At 44.5% G+C, this 18407-nt stretch overlaps 1 protein-coding gene across 3 annotated transcripts in view; it reads left to right on the top strand.

The window, feature by feature from the left end:
• Positions 1 to 18407, top strand: part of MTHFD1L (methylenetetrahydrofolate dehydrogenase (NADP+ dependent) 1 like) — a 185675-nt gene that overhangs the window by 53224 nt on the left and 114044 nt on the right. For all 3 annotated transcript variants that reach the window (XM_027602569.2, XM_027602570.2, XM_027602571.2), the window contains exons 14-18: positions 3899 to 4006; positions 4875 to 4949; positions 6186 to 6288; positions 10739 to 10815; positions 17500 to 17640. In XM_027602569.2, the coding sequence (XP_027458370.2) occupies positions 3899 to 4006; positions 4875 to 4949; positions 6186 to 6288; positions 10739 to 10815; positions 17500 to 17640 (504 nt within the window). The remainder of the gene's footprint in view (positions 1 to 3898; positions 4007 to 4874; positions 4950 to 6185; positions 6289 to 10738; positions 10816 to 17499; positions 17641 to 18407) is intronic.

Raw genomic sequence — 18407 nt, 5'->3', positions numbered from 1 at the left:
CCAGCCTCCCTGTCTCAGGTTCCCACGGGCCACCCTCTCTCTCCCCACTTCATCATCTCTGGATTCCAAGCCTGGAGCATTCTTCCCTTCCCGTTCTGCCCTCCCTGTCCGTGCCTGTCCTTCTCTAGGTTTTGTTCTACCCCCCAGATCCCCTCATATTCTGTCGCTCTCATCCAGTTCCGTAGGCCATGGTGGGTTAGTGGCCATAGACCCAGCACTCAGCCCAGCGCCCAGCGCACAATAGAGGCTCACTAGGAAATGTTTGTTGGTTTCGTTGAGTGAATAGGAAAGGTGTTTACCTATGAAGGCCTGAGTGTCAGGGAAGCTACAGGGAAAATCTGGACACTTTTCAAGTATTGGGGGTGGGGTGAGAAAGAATAGTGCAGGGCATTGCTGAAAAGATAGCCCCGAGCCTCCCATCTGAGAGGGGGTGAGTAATATTCACAAGCCAGGAAGACCCAGAGCCAGGAGGCCAGGTTGGGGATATGGAATACAAGGAACATGCCCAGGGGAATGGCTCGAGAATTTCTGCGCAGATATTCAAAGGGCATTGGTGTCCTGCTGTCATATGGCATCAGCTGCATGGCTCAGACTTGGGGCAAACTTGAGGCATATGATAGTTGTAACTGCCTTATGATCGTTAAGTAAGCCAGAAACAATCAGGCAGTTTGTTCCTTGAGTTCCAAGACCTCCCGTATCTTCTTCATCTCCCTATCCCCAGCTCTGAGCACAATGCCCGGCACTCAGACCACATTTGTTGACCGACTGCATGAATAGACAATGTGTACCAAAAGAACTTTAATAAATAATCATAGGAAGATGTTTGAATAATTTCCAGATGGGTTGAGGAATTGAAGGTGAAAATACTAAGACTTAAAGGGTGAGAAGGAGCCAGGGTTGTGCAGAATGTGGGGGAAGTATCCCAGGCAGTGGCACCTGCTCGGTGGACAGCACTGAGGCAGGAAGGGGTTTGGTCTCTTCAGGGAACGAGAGGCCAACAGCGTGTGTCCATGGGCCAGCAGGGGTGGAGGGAGTGAGGTATAGAAATGGACGGGGACCAGCTCTTTCAGGCTACGAAGTTCATGGCCAAGAGCCTGGGTATTATTTGAATATCATGGTCTGCCATGGAAGGGATCTTGGCAAAGTAATAATATTGATATAAACTGAGTTTTATAAGAAGAGGGCTGACTAAAGTGCAGAGAATAGACTGCTAGGAGTCCAGAGCAGATGCTAAGAGTCTAGTAAGGAGGCCCAGGGGAAAGATGGTGGTGTGGCCCAGGGTGGTGGCATTGAGGACAGAGAAAGGATGGTAGTGCTGTAAGACATGTTTGCTGGGTTTGCAGAATTAGATGTGGGGAGTGAGGAAGAGGGGGGACGTCCAAGATAGTGGGCTGAGCAACTCCATTTATTGAAATGGGGGAGGGGGGGCAGAACGGCTGCGTGGCTTAATCAGCTAATCGTACAACTCTTGATCTTGGCTCAGGTCTTGATCTCGGGGTCATGAGTTCAAGCCCCCCATTGGCTCCACACTGGTCATGGAGCCTATTAAAAAAAAAAAAGGATCAAATATGGAGGATGGGGTCAGCAGGGAGTCTGCTTGTCCCTCTGGCCCTTCTCCCTCTCATGCTCTCTCACTCTCTGTCCCTCAAATAAATAATAAAAAAACAAAATCTTTAGGACGCCTGGGTGGCTCAGTTGGTTAAGAAATGGAGGATGGGGGTGGTAATGGCCATGTGGCTGGAGATGCAGGGGCAAAGGGGTTTGTGGTCAGAAGAAGAGAAGCCTGTTTGGGGCCAATGGACACCCCAGTGCATATCAAATAGGCAGCAGGAAAGAAAAACAAGCCAGTTGTAACGTGAGGGAAGGATTCAATAGAAACATCAGAAAAGAAATATTAACGAGCCAATGACTGTTTATTTTCACTAATAATCAAATTAATCTACATTAAAACTACTACCAGGTATTTGACTTACCAAATTGACAGAGTTGGATTTTTTTTTGATAATAATAATACTAAATTTTAGCAGCGAGAGATTGAAATATACTTTTATACACTGCTGGGAAGCAGATGTTGGTAAAGCTCTCCTGGAAGGCAAGTAAAAATATGTATCAGGTGCCTTAAAACAGTATCATACCTTCTGGCCCAAATAAATCCATTCTTAGTTTATCCTAAGCAAAAACTGGCTGTGTGTGCAAAGATTTAATTTTAAGCTATTTTCACACAGCTTGTAGCATTAAAAAAAAAAAACAAACAGGGAGACCATCTTAAATGTCTAACAATAGGATATCATATTAACTATATTTTGAAGACTATTTAATGATGTAAAGTTGCTAGTAATATTAACACTAAGTATAAAAGTTAAGGTGTAGGGGCACCTGGGTGGCTCAGTCTATTGAGTGACTGACTCTTCATCTCAGCTCAGGTCTTGATCTCATGGTTGTGAGTTCGAGCCCTGTCTTGGGCTCATACTAGGTGTGGAACCTACTTAAGAAAAAAAAAAAAGCCAAGGTGTAAACTGTTATGGTGTTATGATCTTGATATTAAAAATGACAAATTTTAGGGGCGCCTGGGTGGCTCAGTCGTTAAGCGTCTGCCTTCGGCTCAGGTCATGATCCCAGGATCTTGGGTTCGAGCCCCACATCGGGCTCCCTGCTCAGCGGGAAGCCTGCTTCTCCCTCTCCCACTCCCCCTGCTTGTGTTCCTTCTCTCGCTTTGTCTCTCTCTGTCAAATAAATAAAATCTTTAAAAAAAATGACAATTTTATAAAATATACATATGTAATTTTTCATATTTTCTACTGATCGTATACTTTATTTTATAAAATGAGGTTTTAACTAATCAGCTGGTGTTTTGGGGGTGGTACTTCAATTCTTTCAAAAAGCAATTTTGGTGGTATTATCAAGATCTTTTAACCACACTGCTGGAAATATATGGCTTATTAGCAACTAATTTAAAAATATTATTTGCATGTATTCTTTGTAATTGTAGCCTTCTTTGCAAAAGTGAAAATTTGGTAGCAATTTAAATGTCTGGACATAGGAGACTGAAAACTTTTGGTACATCAACTCTATTATACAGACCCTATGAACTATAACTCTATTATACAGACCCTATGAACTATAAAACAAGATTATTACATTAAAATATGTAGTAATAAGTTCTAAAACAAAAAGTTACCAAATGTATTATAAGTATTCTGAGTCTACAAATAAGAAACATGCATGCACCTGAGACTGGAAGGAAAATAACTGAATAGAGTCTCGAGGGTGATACATGTTTTTTTACTTCTGTCATATTTTATATTATTCTATTGTTACTGTTTGTTTTACTCCCTGCCTCATTTTAAAGTATATCTGACATGACTCTATTTTCTAAATCATAAAAACAATGCATGAAAACAAGGGCCACAACATACTTTATATGGGGATCATTAAGGCCATCAGAATGTCTCACCCTTAACCCAGGAACAAAAGACGAAAGAATCTGTGGTGAGCCAGTCCGCTTAAGAGTTCTCTGGTGTTGGGGCGCCGGGGTGGCTCAGTCGTTAAGTGTCTGCCTTCGGCTCAAGTCATGATCCCGGGGTCCTGGGATCGAGCCCCGCCATCGGGCTTCCGCTCAGCGGGAAGCCTGCTTCTCCCTCTCCCACTCCCCCTGCTTGTGTTCCCTCTCTCGCTGTGTCTCTCTCTGTCAAATAAATAAATAAAATCTTAAAAAAAAAAAAAAGTTCTCTGGTGTCAAGTGGAAAACTCTGACATTGATTTTTTGATGTAGGCTGTTTTGTGGACTTAGCTCATTATAAGGGTATGTGTAATTAGTGCAATAGTTTATTTGTTCAGAAACCCCTTGTTTCTGTGCTTGTCGGAGACAAGTAGAAGGATGTTTTCATGTCATTTATAGTTCAACCTTCACTTGACCGGGGACATCCACGCCATCACCGCTGCCAATAACCTGCTGGCCGCCGCTATTGACACAAGGATTTTACATGAAAACACTCAAACCGATAAGGTGAGAAAGTTTCCTTGTTGGCCCATCTGGACATCTTAGCCTGGGATTTCCGGATTCTTAAGAAGTTCATGGGAAAGCTTTAGAGTCTGTAAACTGTCTGAAATTGTATTAAACATTTTGTGAACTCTCTATGTCCTTATTTCTTGGGGAGAAGATCCATACTTGTGGTCAGATTCTCAAATGAGTTTATGACCCCTGCCACGTTGTTGGGTGAATTATGTTGTACGTTTTAAGGCAAATATTCTTTGAGACGGGACTTCAGTTTTAAAGGCAGTTGGTAGACCAGTTCTCTTCATTCTGTCCAAAGGTCTAGTCTCTGCTCTGTACTAAGGGGATTGGAAAGATACCTTTTTAAGCCTGTAATGTTACGGGTAGCCATTCTAGATGTGCTGTGAAAGAGATTAGACCCCCTTTTTGGGCTGCAGGTGCATGCAGCTGATGTAAACACACACCTGATGGGGATAGAGTACAGATGCTAATTCCTCAGAGACGTAGGCCATGGATAAAAGTGGGACTTTCTGGCCTATTTACAAGGGTCCTGACTTCCTCCAATGAAAGTAATCCCTTGTGAGTTTTGGAAGCCAAAGATAGATATTAATTTGATGGTTGTGAGGCTATGTAGATAAAGAAATATTTATATTTATGCAAAGTCTTTTGCAATGTTCCTTATTTCAGATCTAGTCAGATTTATTAAAAACGACAGAACTTAAGGCTACATTGCTTATATTAGCCAAGAATTTTAATAGGGTCTCTAATCTAAACAGTTTGGTTATAAATGTGATGAACTTTGTCATATCCTGTGAATTATCCAAGTTCATAGTTGGCTCTTAAGCTTATGTGGTGTTTTATTTTTGTTTTGTGTTTTTAGGCGCTGTATAATCGACTTGTTCCTTCAGTGAATGGTGTCCGAGAGTTTTCAAGCATTCAGCTTGCTCGGCTGAAAGTAAGTTTGCAGTTAGTGGCTCTTCAACAAGAAAATAATCCTAGAGGCAAATCAGAAAAATGATCAAAGCCAGCAATTTTGAACGTGATTTGATTTGGGTTTTCAGACACTCTTTGGGGAGTTACACTCTAGAGACAGAACAATGTAACGGAGAGAAGAGAACCCAAAGCCTCAGACCTGCCGATGCCAAAGAGCAGGTGGACAAATTAGTTCCCCTTTAGAGGTCTTAGTTCCTTCACTTATAAACTGAGAGGACTGCTTTGCAGATCTAGGATACCCTAGTCAACGGGTACTCAATCAAATTTCTGAGAGTTCTTCTCTTTCATGAATTTTCTTTGTTTTCGAGGAAGTAAGATCTAGCCTCTGAAAATGTATCTCTGTGAGGTTTTATTGCGGGAAGATGCAGAGGTTGTCCTAGTAGAAGCGGTCTTAATTCTCACCCATATTATCATTTCCTAGTTCTGTTTGTTGCTGTTCTACTTATCACATTGACTCCCCCCTGGCTCTTTTCAGAGACTAAAAACTAACTTTAATGGTATAAGCAGCAGCCACCGGTGAGTGATCATTGATTTTAAAGACTCACCCCTGCTTCTTCCTGAACCACGTTTGGTCTGTTTGAGAATACTGTACAATATACCCACCCCAGCAGCCACAACATACGTCATTTCTGTTGGCGTTTGTATTTTCAGGTTACTTTCTTACACCTCATTATGAACTTTCTTAGAATGTTTCCTTTACAGAAAGAGATGCACTGAGAGTTTTAATGCTTTTTTTTTCCCACAGTGAATTAGAGATAACTTGTTTAAAAAAAAAATAGGTATCAACTTGACCTGAGTTATTGGTATTTGTATTTGAAAGAAGAGCTAATGAGCTGGAACATCAATTATGTGAACAGCAGTCGATGTCCCTTCTGAGTAGAGCGTGTGGCCACGTAGCACAGTCCCGAGAGTCTCTGTGTCCTAGCAACCACGCCTCATTTTCATGTCATTTTAGGGTATATTGCAAATATCCGTGCCCTCCATTTCGGGGATATTGGGGCATCTGTTTAGGAATTGGCCTAATCTACAATTTACTCAAAGTTCAGTGTAGTTTGGGTGTTTTTTATTGTTGTTGTTTTGTTTTTAGTTCAGTGTAGTTTTAAAAAGACTTTCCAGTCATGGAAGAAATAAAATAAGAGGGATAATTTGGGTTACATTTTGCTTTCTCTTCCTCACGTTTTCCCCCCCTCATCGTTAGAAACTGGGAATAAATAAGACAGATCCAAATGCACTGACGGAAGAGGAAATGGGTAAATTCGCCCGTCTCGACATCGACCCCTCCACCATCACATGGCAGAGAGGTGGGTGCTGGCTGCGGGTCGGGATGACATTTATTCATCACTTTTCCAAGCACCCGGTTTCATTTCTTCCCCTCAGGCTCCCAGACTGGGATCCGGAATCCCCCCACGGGCTGCAAGCACAGCCCTCCCCTCAGCCTTGCCTCCTGTTGTGGAGGCGACGTCACTCCCCATCTTGCCCCAGCTGCCCTGCTTGGTTCTGTCCCCTTCACTCGCCCTGACACGCGTCCAAGGAGGATGACTTAGTTTTCTCCTCCGTGGCTGGGAGCGCGTGACGATGCTCCGAGCGTCTCGGGAGGGTTAGGAGGTGGTCTGGGTCCCTGACCTTCTGTCTGTTCTCCTCAGACCTGCCCACTCGCCTTCCTCCTTTCTGCCCACTTCCAGAACCTTTTTTTTATCAGATGCCTGATGGATTGCAGTTACCTTGTAATAGAAGTTCTTGTGAGCACTGCCATCTCCCAGTTCAGTAGGTTTATAACACAGAGATGTTGTTTTGTCACCTCTTTGCTCAGAAGCCCCCAGTGTGTTGATAAGATCCTGTGTGGGGCCCAAGGGCCACCACAAAACTTGGCCGGAGGCATCACCGCGGTGTGGCCCCAGGGGCTTTTCCTCCCTGTCTGCTTTCCAGGCAGCTGGGCCTAACCTCGTCCTTCCCTCTGTCCTCCCACCGTCCCCACCCCGTCTCCTGGCCTAGACTCTCCCGGACACAGCCCGGGTCCACCCCGTCCTGAAGCTTCCCTTCTGAGAATCCACTTAACCAGTTCATTAAGAGCTTAGTGTTTTCCCGCAAACGGTGAGGTGGAGAGACAGAGACCAGAGACTGAGTCTTAGCTCCACCATGTATGAGCTGTGCAGCTTTTAATGAACGACCTACTCTGTTTTCTCATCTGTAAAATGGAGTAATAATTACCAGCATCTGCCTTGCGTGGCTCTCCTGTAGCACAGAGTGCTTTGCAAACTCGCCGGTGCTGCCCAAGCCATCAATAGATGCCACAGTGGGAATAGTTGCATAATGGAGTTTTCTGAGTGTGGGTCTCCCAAACTGAAGGAGAGTAACATCATTTTGGAAACTCAAAAAAATGTTTCATTTAGGTCCATAGGTTTTAGAGCCTACCGGCTTCATTTTTAAGTAGCATGTTCCATTTAGTTGGCTCTTTGTTGTGATGGTAATTTTAAATGGATCTAGAATATTCCTTTGTAGATGAACCACAATTTATTATTAACAGACATACATCAATTGTAGTAATGGTTATGAACATTATCAGCATTTTATTGGGAAGCCTACTGACTTTTTTAAATAATGGAAGTGGCAACTTTTATCTTTTTTTAAATTTTTTTAAAGATTTTATTTATTTATTTATTTATTAGAGAGAGAGAGAGAGAGAGAGAGGACCAGTAGGGGGAGGAGCAGAGGGAGAGGGAGAAGCATACTCCCACTGAGCAGGGAGCCCGATGTGGATGATCCCAGGACCCCAGGATCGTGACCTGAGCTGAAGGCAGCCAGGTGCCCCTGGAAGTGACAACTTTTAAAAAGTTGTTCCAGATAAATACTAGAATTATATGATTGTTTATGGCATGAAAGTGAAGAAAATGTTATTCGTGTAGACAGGCAACCTGGATCGGAGGAGTTTAGAATGACGTTTGCTAAGTAGTTTGGCTCTCACGCTCATGAATTAATATAAAAAAATGGAACTTTTTATCATGTGAATTTAGGACATTTAATGTAGGGTCTTTTTCCTTTTTTTTTTAAGGCAGTATGAGATTTGACCTAGAAATAGTGTAACCCTTGTGATGAGGTTAGGTCCTTATATGATTTGATAACTGGAGGGGGACACTCGGGGACGGCATGGGGCTGAACACCTCCTCTCAGACTGTATGGATGGTGTATATTTATGTAATGGCCACCCTTTCTGTCTCTGTAAGAAATGTTACTGGTGGTTCTTTCATCCTGTGCCTCCTATCAGACTATCAGTAGCTTATATAAGTCCTCACTGCCTGGCAACAATGTGGGACCAGAGCCCGTAGACTATTCCAGAAACAATTAACATAAAAAGAAGGAACAGTAGCCATCGAGTCATTTTGTGGTTCCTAGAAGAGCATGAGCCCCTGCCTCTCTGAGCACCGTCCCAACCCCAGCCTTCCCTTCCCCCTGTCTCATTGGTTCATCCGCCTCCAGGCCGTTAGCCAAGGTCCCACAAGCCTCAGTCACCCTCAGTGAGGTGACATCAATTACTGGTTCCCAGCACTGCCCCGACAACCTTGCAGGGAATCATGACAGATCTTCCACCTAAACCAAAACAGTGGCCCTGCCCATGACGGAGTACCTTGTACCGCCCAGAACCTGAACCGCTATTATTGTTCAGGAGGCCGCTAGGCGCACCCTGGGTGTTCCTCAAGACCCGGGCAGCACAGTAGTGCCCAAGGCCCCCTTCAGACCCACACTCCCTTGCACCTTCCTTATCTCCCCTGTGCAAGTCAACGCCTCCGAGCAGAGACTGACGTCTTGTTCATCTTTGCATCCCTGCCCAGCTTGCGTGGGACCTGCCACAAAATTGGCCCTCAGAAACTATTCCTGGAATGAATATGTGCATTCCGCATTCCACCTTTAGCTCTGTCATTGAGAGGCCGGGAATTAAGCATCACTAACTTAGGGTTCCTTTCTGGTATCTATGTTGTGTGTAGGAATTTAATTTTCATGCCTCTTCCATAGCCCTGACACAACCACATGCCTCCCCCCGCCATGAACATCCGAAGCCCGCTGGGCTGTGAGGCGCCCCGCTCTGCCAGGACCCCACTAAATGCACACGCGGGCTTCCAATGCCCGTGCTTCGAGTGGATCCTGCCAGCCTTTTTAATTTTTTTCTTTCTGGCTTGTTTGTGTTCTCTTTGCTAAATAACAGCAGCTGAATTTCCAACACAAACATCATACCCATCTTATGCCAAGATTGCGTATCCCGCACATAAGACTGTGCCACAGGTCTTGGGAATAAATACTAGCTAGTGAGAGTTTCGAAAAGTGTTCCTTTCTCTGTATAGACTCTGCTTGGACCTTAAAATCATCAAGGCTTTGATGCGTTTGACGCGTGATGTTTGTGCACTTGAGTGGGTTAGTGTTGAGTGTGTGCGGGAGAGAGGGCATGTTGTATGGAGAGGGGGACCAGCTGAGTCAGGGAACAACACGTGGGCAAGGTGGGCAGGCCGGCTGGTGCTTCGTGTGTGAAAGAAAAGGTTAACATTTTTCATCTTACAGATGCTCTCAGTCCCAAAATGCAGAATTCTTGTCATCATTTTTGTCAGTGCTATATAATGCGTTTAGTAAATTGGCTGTACGCTGTCACGGTGGGCAGCTTGTTGTTTGAAGCCACATGAATTATTAATGAAACCTACGTCCTTCTTGCTGATTTCCTGCCATTGTAATTTTGGTTTTCACTCAACAAACCTAGTTTTTACAAACAAATACAAATCAGTGCAGTTCAGACCAACCAGTGAAAGCCATACAAAGAATCAGTGCCTGCTTTGATCAGAATTGACTTCTCCCCCCAACACACGTTACTACTTTATTTATTGTATTGGGGTAAAATATACGTATCATGACATTTTAACCATTTATGAGTGTGCAGTCCATGGTGTTAAATATGTTCACAAGGCTTATGGAGGTTATACCATCTCCAATGTCTATACCCGAAACCTTTCATCATCCCCAAGAAAAACTGTGTACCCATTAAACAATAACTCCTCATCCCCCCTCAGCCCCTGATAACCACTGTTCCACTTTCTCTCTCTCTGAATTTGGTAGTTCATCTAAGTGGGATCATACAATGTTTGTCCTTCTCCATCTGGCTTATTCCACTATGCATAATATTTTCAATGTCTGTCCATGTTGTTCATTCCCTTGGTTTTGGCTGTGTAATTTCTACAGACCACATTTTGTTTATCCATTCACCTGTTGGTGGACGCTTGGTTGTCCCACCTTTGGGTGCTGGGAATAATGCTGCAGTGAACATGAATGCTCAAAGATGTGTTCAAGTCCCTGCTTTCAGTTCTGTTGGTTATATACCTAGGAGTGTCATTGCTGGATCTTAATGGTTGTTCAGTGTTTAACCCTTTCAGAAACGAATTGGCTTCTTCTTGTGACTCAGGTTCAGTGTAAAATGTGACCACTTCAAAAATGGTTTTCCTTTACTACCTAGTCAAAAAATGGCACTCCATCCTCACCCCCACCCTGACACACTCTATCATATCACTGCCTTTATTTGCTTACGGCGCTTACCCCGGACTGATATTTTCTTGTTTATTCGATCCCTCTCTATGTCTGTTCACCGGAATGTCAGCTGCAGCATAGCTAGACTTTGTCTCTTGCTCCCCACTGCCTCCTTGGCACTCAAAACAGCTCTAGACACATGGGGCAGCCAGTCCATACTTGTGGATTGAAGACACTTTTTCTCTTTTTCAGTACTGGATACAAATGACCGATTTCTACGAAAAATAACGATTGGGCAGGCACCCACAGAGAAGGGGTATTCCCGGCAGGTACGTGACATTTCTTCAGGGGAATGGCTTTGTTCTTGCTAGCATTGGTTTATACCAGCCCCGAAGCTGGTTCTCTGCGTCTCTCTTCTCGGACGTCCACCTGCAGTGGCCAGGGGGTTTCTCATCATTTCAGGGTGTTTGCTTTCCATCCCTCAGCAGGACTGGGAGAGGATCAGGAGGCAGGAAGGCCCTGGTATTTTGTTACCATCCTTTTCCTGGGTGACTTCAGTTGTAGTTCTGGGAAGAACCACTCAAGGTGTCTTTTGAATATAAATCTTTACATATTTTATTGCAAATCCACCAAGTTAATACTACATCTGCTTAACAGCTGAAAAAATAAAATCTCAGGGGCGTCTGGGTGGCTCAGTTGGTTAAGCAGCTGCCTTTGGCTAGGGTCATGATCTCCAGGTCCTGGGATTGAGCTCCGAGTTGGGCTCCTTGCTCAGTGGGGAGCCTGCTTCTCCCTCTCCCTCTGCCTGCCGCTTCCCCTGCTTGTGCTCTCTCTCTGTCAAATAAATAAAATCTTTAAAAAAAAAAAGAAAGAAAATCTCAAACACATTACTCAAGTCTCATAAACCAAAGAATAAACACCCCATTATTTGTTTAATAGCCTGAAGTGTTTTTAAGGATTACATCTTGTTACCCAAATGCAGAAAATGCAGAAGGTAAATTATGATGCTCACCTTCATTTCATGTGGAGAAGGATGCTTAGGGAACATAAAACCATTCTGTGATTTTTCAATCAGGTGTAGCAAGCCTCTAGAGTATAATAAACTTCATAGATGGTATTAGATTTATGGCCTTTACGTTGTCAAATTTTTATTAGTGAAAAAATCACTTTTCCTATAATATTCAGTTCTCATACCTAATAGACTTTTGGACCATTCGAAATTTTGAATTAAGCAGCAAATCTGAGAATTGAATCAAGACGAACTAAGCCCATGTACCTTCCCTCCCTGCTCCTCTGTATCCTGGAACTTGGACCCATGAACTGATTTCCAACAGTTAGTCCACATCCATGCTAGGAAACCAGAATCATTGCCATATAATTTCGGGAAGCTTCTGAAAGCTGGGAAGATGGAGTTGGATTCGTGGAGGAAAGCACAGCCCCAAACATGTTGGGAGTGTTTTAGGGGTCTCTACATTCAAAGGCAAGAGATGTCCTACTTCAGAGTTAGAGTGGGCCTGCACACCCGTCAGCGTCAGTGGATGGGGACAGCTCCCGAGAGGGAAACAGGCACCGTCCCGGGACACCTATGCTGAGCTGCAGCACGGGATCCTGAGTGTGGTCCTGAGGCCCGTGCCTCAGTGTACCGCCCGGCCCGGGGGACCCCTCAAGTCACAGTCAAAACCTTGCGTGTGTACTGTGCCTCCTGTAGGCAGTGAAAAGCATCTTTCTCAAAGGAAAGTAGTATATTGTGGCACTTTTTTTTTTTTTTAAGATTTATTTATTTGAGAGAGAGCACGAACAGGAGGGGCAGAGGGGAAGGAAGAGAGAATTTCAAGCAGACTCCCACTGAGCGTGGAGCCTGACGTGGGGCTTGATCTCAACACCCTGAGATCACGACCTGAGCCAAAACCAAGAGTTGGACGCTCAACCGACTGTGCCACCCAGGTGCCCTGATTGCAGCACTTTTTTTAAGGAAAGGGCAACCTTTTCTCACCTCGCGGATGGCATCCGAAGGACTAGCCATGGCCCTGTGAGTGTGCACAGGCCTGGTAATGGAACATCGGCGAGTCCTGGGTCCTGCCCTCTCTGATCTCTACAGGTAAGCTGGGGTCGTCAGAAATCAGGGCCACTGACAGGTAAAAATGCGGATCAAAGCCAGGCATCACCAGCATCAAAAGTAAACGTGCATCATGAAACGTGACACCAAAGCCAGCAAAGGGACGCTCACAATGGCCAAGGAAAAGAAGATGTCAAGTCCTGTGGGAGGAGTCTTTACAAAGAATACCATCGGTATCCTCAGAAGACTGAGAGAGCCTTCGTACAAGGAAAAATGCCTGCTGTGAAAAAAAGAGGTAGAAATCTTGGAAGGAAAACCATGAAGTGAAAATAAAAATCGAGTTTGTGGACTGGATAAGAGAATAAGCCTTAAATGAATTGGAGAGGGCAGGGCAAGCCTAGGAATTCTGTCTGAACACGGTACGAAAGGGAAAGCTGTAGCAAATGTAAAGAAAAAGGCCGGAGACATGGGAAACCTATCAAGAAGTTCTAATATGCATCTCATAGGAGGTCCAGGTGAGAGCAACAGAAGGGAGGCAAGAAGGTGTTCAGGGAAATAACAGAAAGCAAATGCACCGGCTTGATGGAAAACATGAATTTGCACATTTGAGACTCTAACAAGGGCCACGCAGGATGAGTGTAACACTCACACCAACACTAAGGGTGCAACAAAATTCCAAAGAACTGCCGCAGACAAAAAAGTCCTGGCTGGTCCCTCAGGATTGAGCCCCGAGTGGGCATCAGACTTCTCACCAGCAGCACTCAATGCAAAGTGGCCCTGGGAAATGGATTCCGACTCCTGAAGGAAAAGGAGTTTTCAGGCTCCTTGAGGAGAAGAAAAGCAACAACAGTCGGGCACGCTGAGTAGAAGATGCAAAAGCAGTAGGGACAAGTCGGACACGTCAGCAGCCGCTGCAGGTGTGAATGTCACGGACGTGAAATGCAGAGACCCGAAAGAAGAGACCATTTTGACATCATAAAAAGTTAAGCTCTTGAACATGAGAAGTGGACACATAGAAAAACATCAAAAGACCAGTAACAGAGTGGGAGGGAATGTTTGCATTAGCTATAATGAAAGAGTAATGCACCAGACTTAAAAAGAGCTTCCACGATGTGCTACTCCCATACTCTGCGCTCCGTGCGGCCTTCACTGCTCACCTTTACAGCTGGGGCTGCCTGGGGGCGCCTGGGGGGGCTCAGGCGGTGGGGCGTCTGCCTTCAGCTGGGGTCATGATCTCAGGGTCCTGGATGGAGCCCCGCTCAGCGGGGAGTCTGCTGCTCCCTCTCCCTCTGCCCCTCCCCCTGCTCATGCGCATGCTCTCTCTAATAAATAAAATCTTAAAAAAACAAAAAACCAGGACTGCCTGTCCCACAACACCCTCTTTCCTTTGCCTGCACTCTTTATCTTGCATACTTTCTGCCTCTCCCTCCTCAAACCTGAGTTTTATAAGGGCAGGGGTTTTATTGTCAGAGCTGCGAACTTTGTTATATAGCAGTAGTTAGGTATTCGATAATTGCTAAATAAATGCATAGAATAAGAGCAGTTTGTAAACACAAATAAAATGCCAACAAGTGATCGTAAAACTGCAAGTTAAAACAATGAGGTACTATTTACCCGTGAGCTTATAAAAACAAATAAATTAGTATTGAATGGTACTGAGTTTACAAAGAAGTAGAGGCGTTTATACAGTGTTTGTTGGAGTTTAAATTAGTAAAGTGTCTTGGATGATAGTTTGTTTGTACTAAGATTTGAAATGACCCAAGAATTCAGCTTTAGGATATAGAAAAAGTAAAGGTGGAGGAATTTTTGCTCATGTGCAAGAAAAAAAAAGTCTATATATAGGGATATTAATTGCAGTATTATTTGTAATGGTGAAATTTGAAACAATCTAAACATCCATCAGGAGGGGCAGTTACATATCTTCCGTACATCATTCTGTACCATAGATAGGGCAGGTGGAAATATTATAGTGCCCATAGGGGAAGTAGCAAGTAGAGTTCTCATCCCAATTGGGAAATGGAAAGGTTAAAAAAAAAATTACACATGAAAATAATTTGAAGTCTGTATAGTTTAATCCAGGGTATATTCAGAAAAAGCCAGCATATGTGTTCCTGTATGTATATAAACACAGAATGGAAGCTGGAAAGATGTACACCAACTTCTGACATGAATTACTTCTGAAAAAGGGTTGCGAATGAGGGGGGATTGGTAACTAAGCCCTTTCACACTTTCTCCAAGTATTTTTGTACTGTAACCAGGTACTGGAGAGATGAGAGGTTAATAATGGCTGTGATTTGAATGCCTGTTAAGTGCCTTATAATCATTACACATAGTGCATCTAGTTTGTAAGTCTGGTTTACAAATGGGAAAGGCAGGCATATTATCTTCAGTTACTTACCCAAGGTTATATCTTGTATTGCTTTATGCATACATCTATTTTTAAATAAAAAGATTATATTTACGAGCTTTAATTATTTTCTTTAACCATAAGACTCTATTGACTTTTTTTTTTTAAAGATATACTTATTTGAGAGAGAGGAAAGGGGGCAGGGGAGGAGCAGAGGGAGAGGGAGACCTCCTGCTGAACGCAGTCCGATTCGGAGCTCGATCTCACCACCCAAGATGATGACCTGAGCCAAATTCAGGAGTTGAACGCTCAACCAACTGAAGCACTCAGGCACCCCTGACATATTTTTATGTTAGTAAAGGTAGATCTGTATCATCGTTTTTAACGGCTCTATTACTCCTCTTGTGGATGTACTGTAACCAATTCAGCCAGTTCCTGTAAATGGACACTTGGAGTACTTGTTATGTTGGACTATTATAAGCTGCAGGAACATACACACATATTTGTGTGGATTGTCTGATGATATCCTTAGGACACATTCCCAGATCTGCCATTGAAGAGTCAAAGAAGAAGATTCCCAATGTTGATACATGTTTCAACATTACCTTCCAGAAAAGCCATGCTGATTCACATACATCCAACGTCGCATATCGTTCTTTGTGTAAATTTGTGAAAAACAATAAAAATCTCTATATATAATTCTGAAATACTTTATTTGCAAAACAAAAATGAGCAGCCTGATAATAGGTACATCTTTCGGTCAATAAGATTAATGAGTGGGGGCGCCTGGGTGGCTCAGTTGTTAAGCATCTGCCTTCGGCTCAGGTCATGATCCCAGGGTCCTGGGATCAAGTCCCACATCCAGCTCCCTGCTCAGCAGGAAGTCTGCTTCTCCCTCTCCCACTCCCCCTGCTTCTTTTCCCTCTCTCGCTGTGTATCTGTCAAATAAATGAATAAATAAAAAATAAAAATAAAAAATTAATATTTTTTAAAGATTTTATTTGTCAGAGAAAGAGCAAGCAGAGAGAGAGATAGCAGAAGCAGGGGGAGTGGCGGGCAGAAGAAGCAGGCCCCCCACTGAGCAGGGAGCCCAATGTGGGACTCGATCCCAGGACCCTGAGATCATGAACTGAGCCAAAGGCAGATGCTTAACCCTCTGAGCCACCCAGGGGTCCCAATAAGTGATATTTAAATTGACCTAATTTGTTTCATTTTTCATGTTTTTCAAGGTACAGAATTTTGAAGTTATAATGACTACAAATGTAGAGCTTATATGTGTATTATAAATGCTACTTAATTACTTATATAGTTAATATTTTAAGAGTATCTCTAGTTTCATGTTTTGCATAGAAAGCCTCAGAATTTTCAGGCGTTTTTAATATGCACTGTTTATAATGGAATAGTAGTATAGAGAATCCTAAATATCATACAATGAAAAGTCACTGGTGTTTGGAATGGGTTATATTGAAAATGTAATAATTGAGCATAGTTGTATTTGACTTTCAGGTAATATTTTTTCACTACATCCGTGACTAATGAAATCTCACCTGGAAGTAGCCAGAAAGCTCCTTATTTCATTTCCTTTCTTGTCAGTGACAGCAAGGGACAATAAAATGTTTCTAAGGTGTGACCCCTGCCCATTTCCTCTCTATGTAAGCTTGCATTTGGCTGCTGCACAGACCCCTTGGGAAGAAGAGAATTCAGGCAGAGCTGAATGAAGTGATCTTGTCCAGTGGCTGAACTATGAGGAGGAGGAAGGCATGTTCCTCATTTCTCTTGTAGTTCCTGTTGGACCGTGTACAGCCTGCAGTGAGAGCCAGGAGAGGGACTAGGAAGGCCTAGACATATTTCACAGAAAGTCGCTTCTGTCCAGTGTTCATTGCTGGGCACTTCAAGGTCTGATGGGGCCAAGCCCCCATGGGCAGCGGAAATTTGATTCTGTGTCACCTTTTGACTTGGGGGGACTATACACGACGGGCTGTCCACACTGCCGTGTGAAGCTCTGACTCTGGGAAACTGGCCCCAGCACCATCTCTCACTGTCTGCTCCTCATCTCTTTGCTGGACAAATGCCACCCCTTGGACACACCAACGATAACAGTGGAGACAGCCAGCAGGTGTTTATTTAGGGGACATGTACTGAGTGCCTGCTGGGTTTCACACCCCGTGCGCCACGCTGGGGACTCAGGAGTAAAGCCTTCCCAAGGTTCTTGCCTTCGTGGCACCACTTTCGGTCGTGGAGAGACATGCGTCAGACAGACAGTCGCATTAATCATTAATTACGTGTCTGAGACGTGCTGCAAAAGCCAACCACAGAGTGCCACGGACGGGGGTCGCAGCGGTCCAGCCAGGCTGAGTCCTGTTCAGCAGAACAAAATCAAAGAAGTGCCTGGTCACCAGTAGAGAGCCCGCCCCAGAGGGCACCAAGCACGAGAGTGTGCATGTGTCCAGCACTGCAAACACTTGCCAATGCGAGATTGACGCTTTGAGGCTGGACCCCCCCCCCCCGCCCCCGGCCTTCAGGAATTTAATTGCTGAAATACCACTCCCGGTGCAAATGGATGTCCAGATGGCACTGTCGCTGACCAGTACTTCTGCTTTGGCTTTTCAGGCACAGTTTGACATCGCAGTGGCCAGCGAGATCATGGCAGTGCTGGCCTTGACTGACAGCCTGGCGGACATGAAGGAGCGGCTGGGAAGAATGGTGGTGGCCAGTGACAAAAATGGGCAGCCCGTGACAGCAGAAGATTTGGTGAGTGTGTCTATCTCAGGAGCTCGAGAGAGCTCGCCGTGGCCCTGCTCTGTGTTCAGGAGAATGGAGGTCTTCTTACCAGCATGTGTCGTAGAAATCCCAGACCACGTCTACACTCACGTTTTCCCCTCCCAAGCCTGTTTGTCTTACAGCGTCTATAATGTTCTCGTCCCTGGCTGCAGCCAAAGTGCGTGACATTTATTTCCTAAGCCTTCCAGGACTCTTGGCAGCCCTGATCTGTGCTCTCTGCGCTGGGCGGGGCAACCTCTTAGCTCACGGCTTTTTCGCAAAGGGCCATCGTGCCTGCTTTAAATGGAGGACAAATCGCCCCTTCCAATGAATAAGAAAGTGACTCCACCTGTATGAAAGGGAAGGTAGAGTGAAAATTGGCCCTGGCTTGTTTAATTCTGTGCTTTATATTTGGGTGTCGCGTTATGACACCAGATCTTCCCCTTAATCCGTTTTACTCATCTAGCTCCCTTTTGAGTGCAACGATGCCTTCTATCAGCTTTCTGGGTATCCTGGCGCATCACTTCCTCTTGTGAGCGCTCATTCTAATTTGGCATGCTCATCTTTTTTCCTCTTTGTAGTTACTTTGCTGTTAACTTAAACCCCGTTGGTGGTATAGCTGTTTCACGTGTTTGTGCGTAGGTAGGACGGAGGCGTTGGGAAAGCCATTAAGCACCCTGATCTTCAGCTAACTCTCCCACATACGGCTCACGTACCGTGATGGCAGCTAAAATGCACGCTGATAGTTGGAAACGGAA

Source organism: Zalophus californianus, chromosome 7 (genome assembly GCF_009762305.2).
Source record: "Zalophus californianus isolate mZalCal1 chromosome 7, mZalCal1.pri.v2, whole genome shotgun sequence".
Taxonomy (NCBI): Eukaryota; Metazoa; Chordata; class Mammalia; order Carnivora; family Otariidae; genus Zalophus; species Zalophus californianus.
This window is presented reverse-complemented; position numbering and strand designations above follow the sequence as displayed.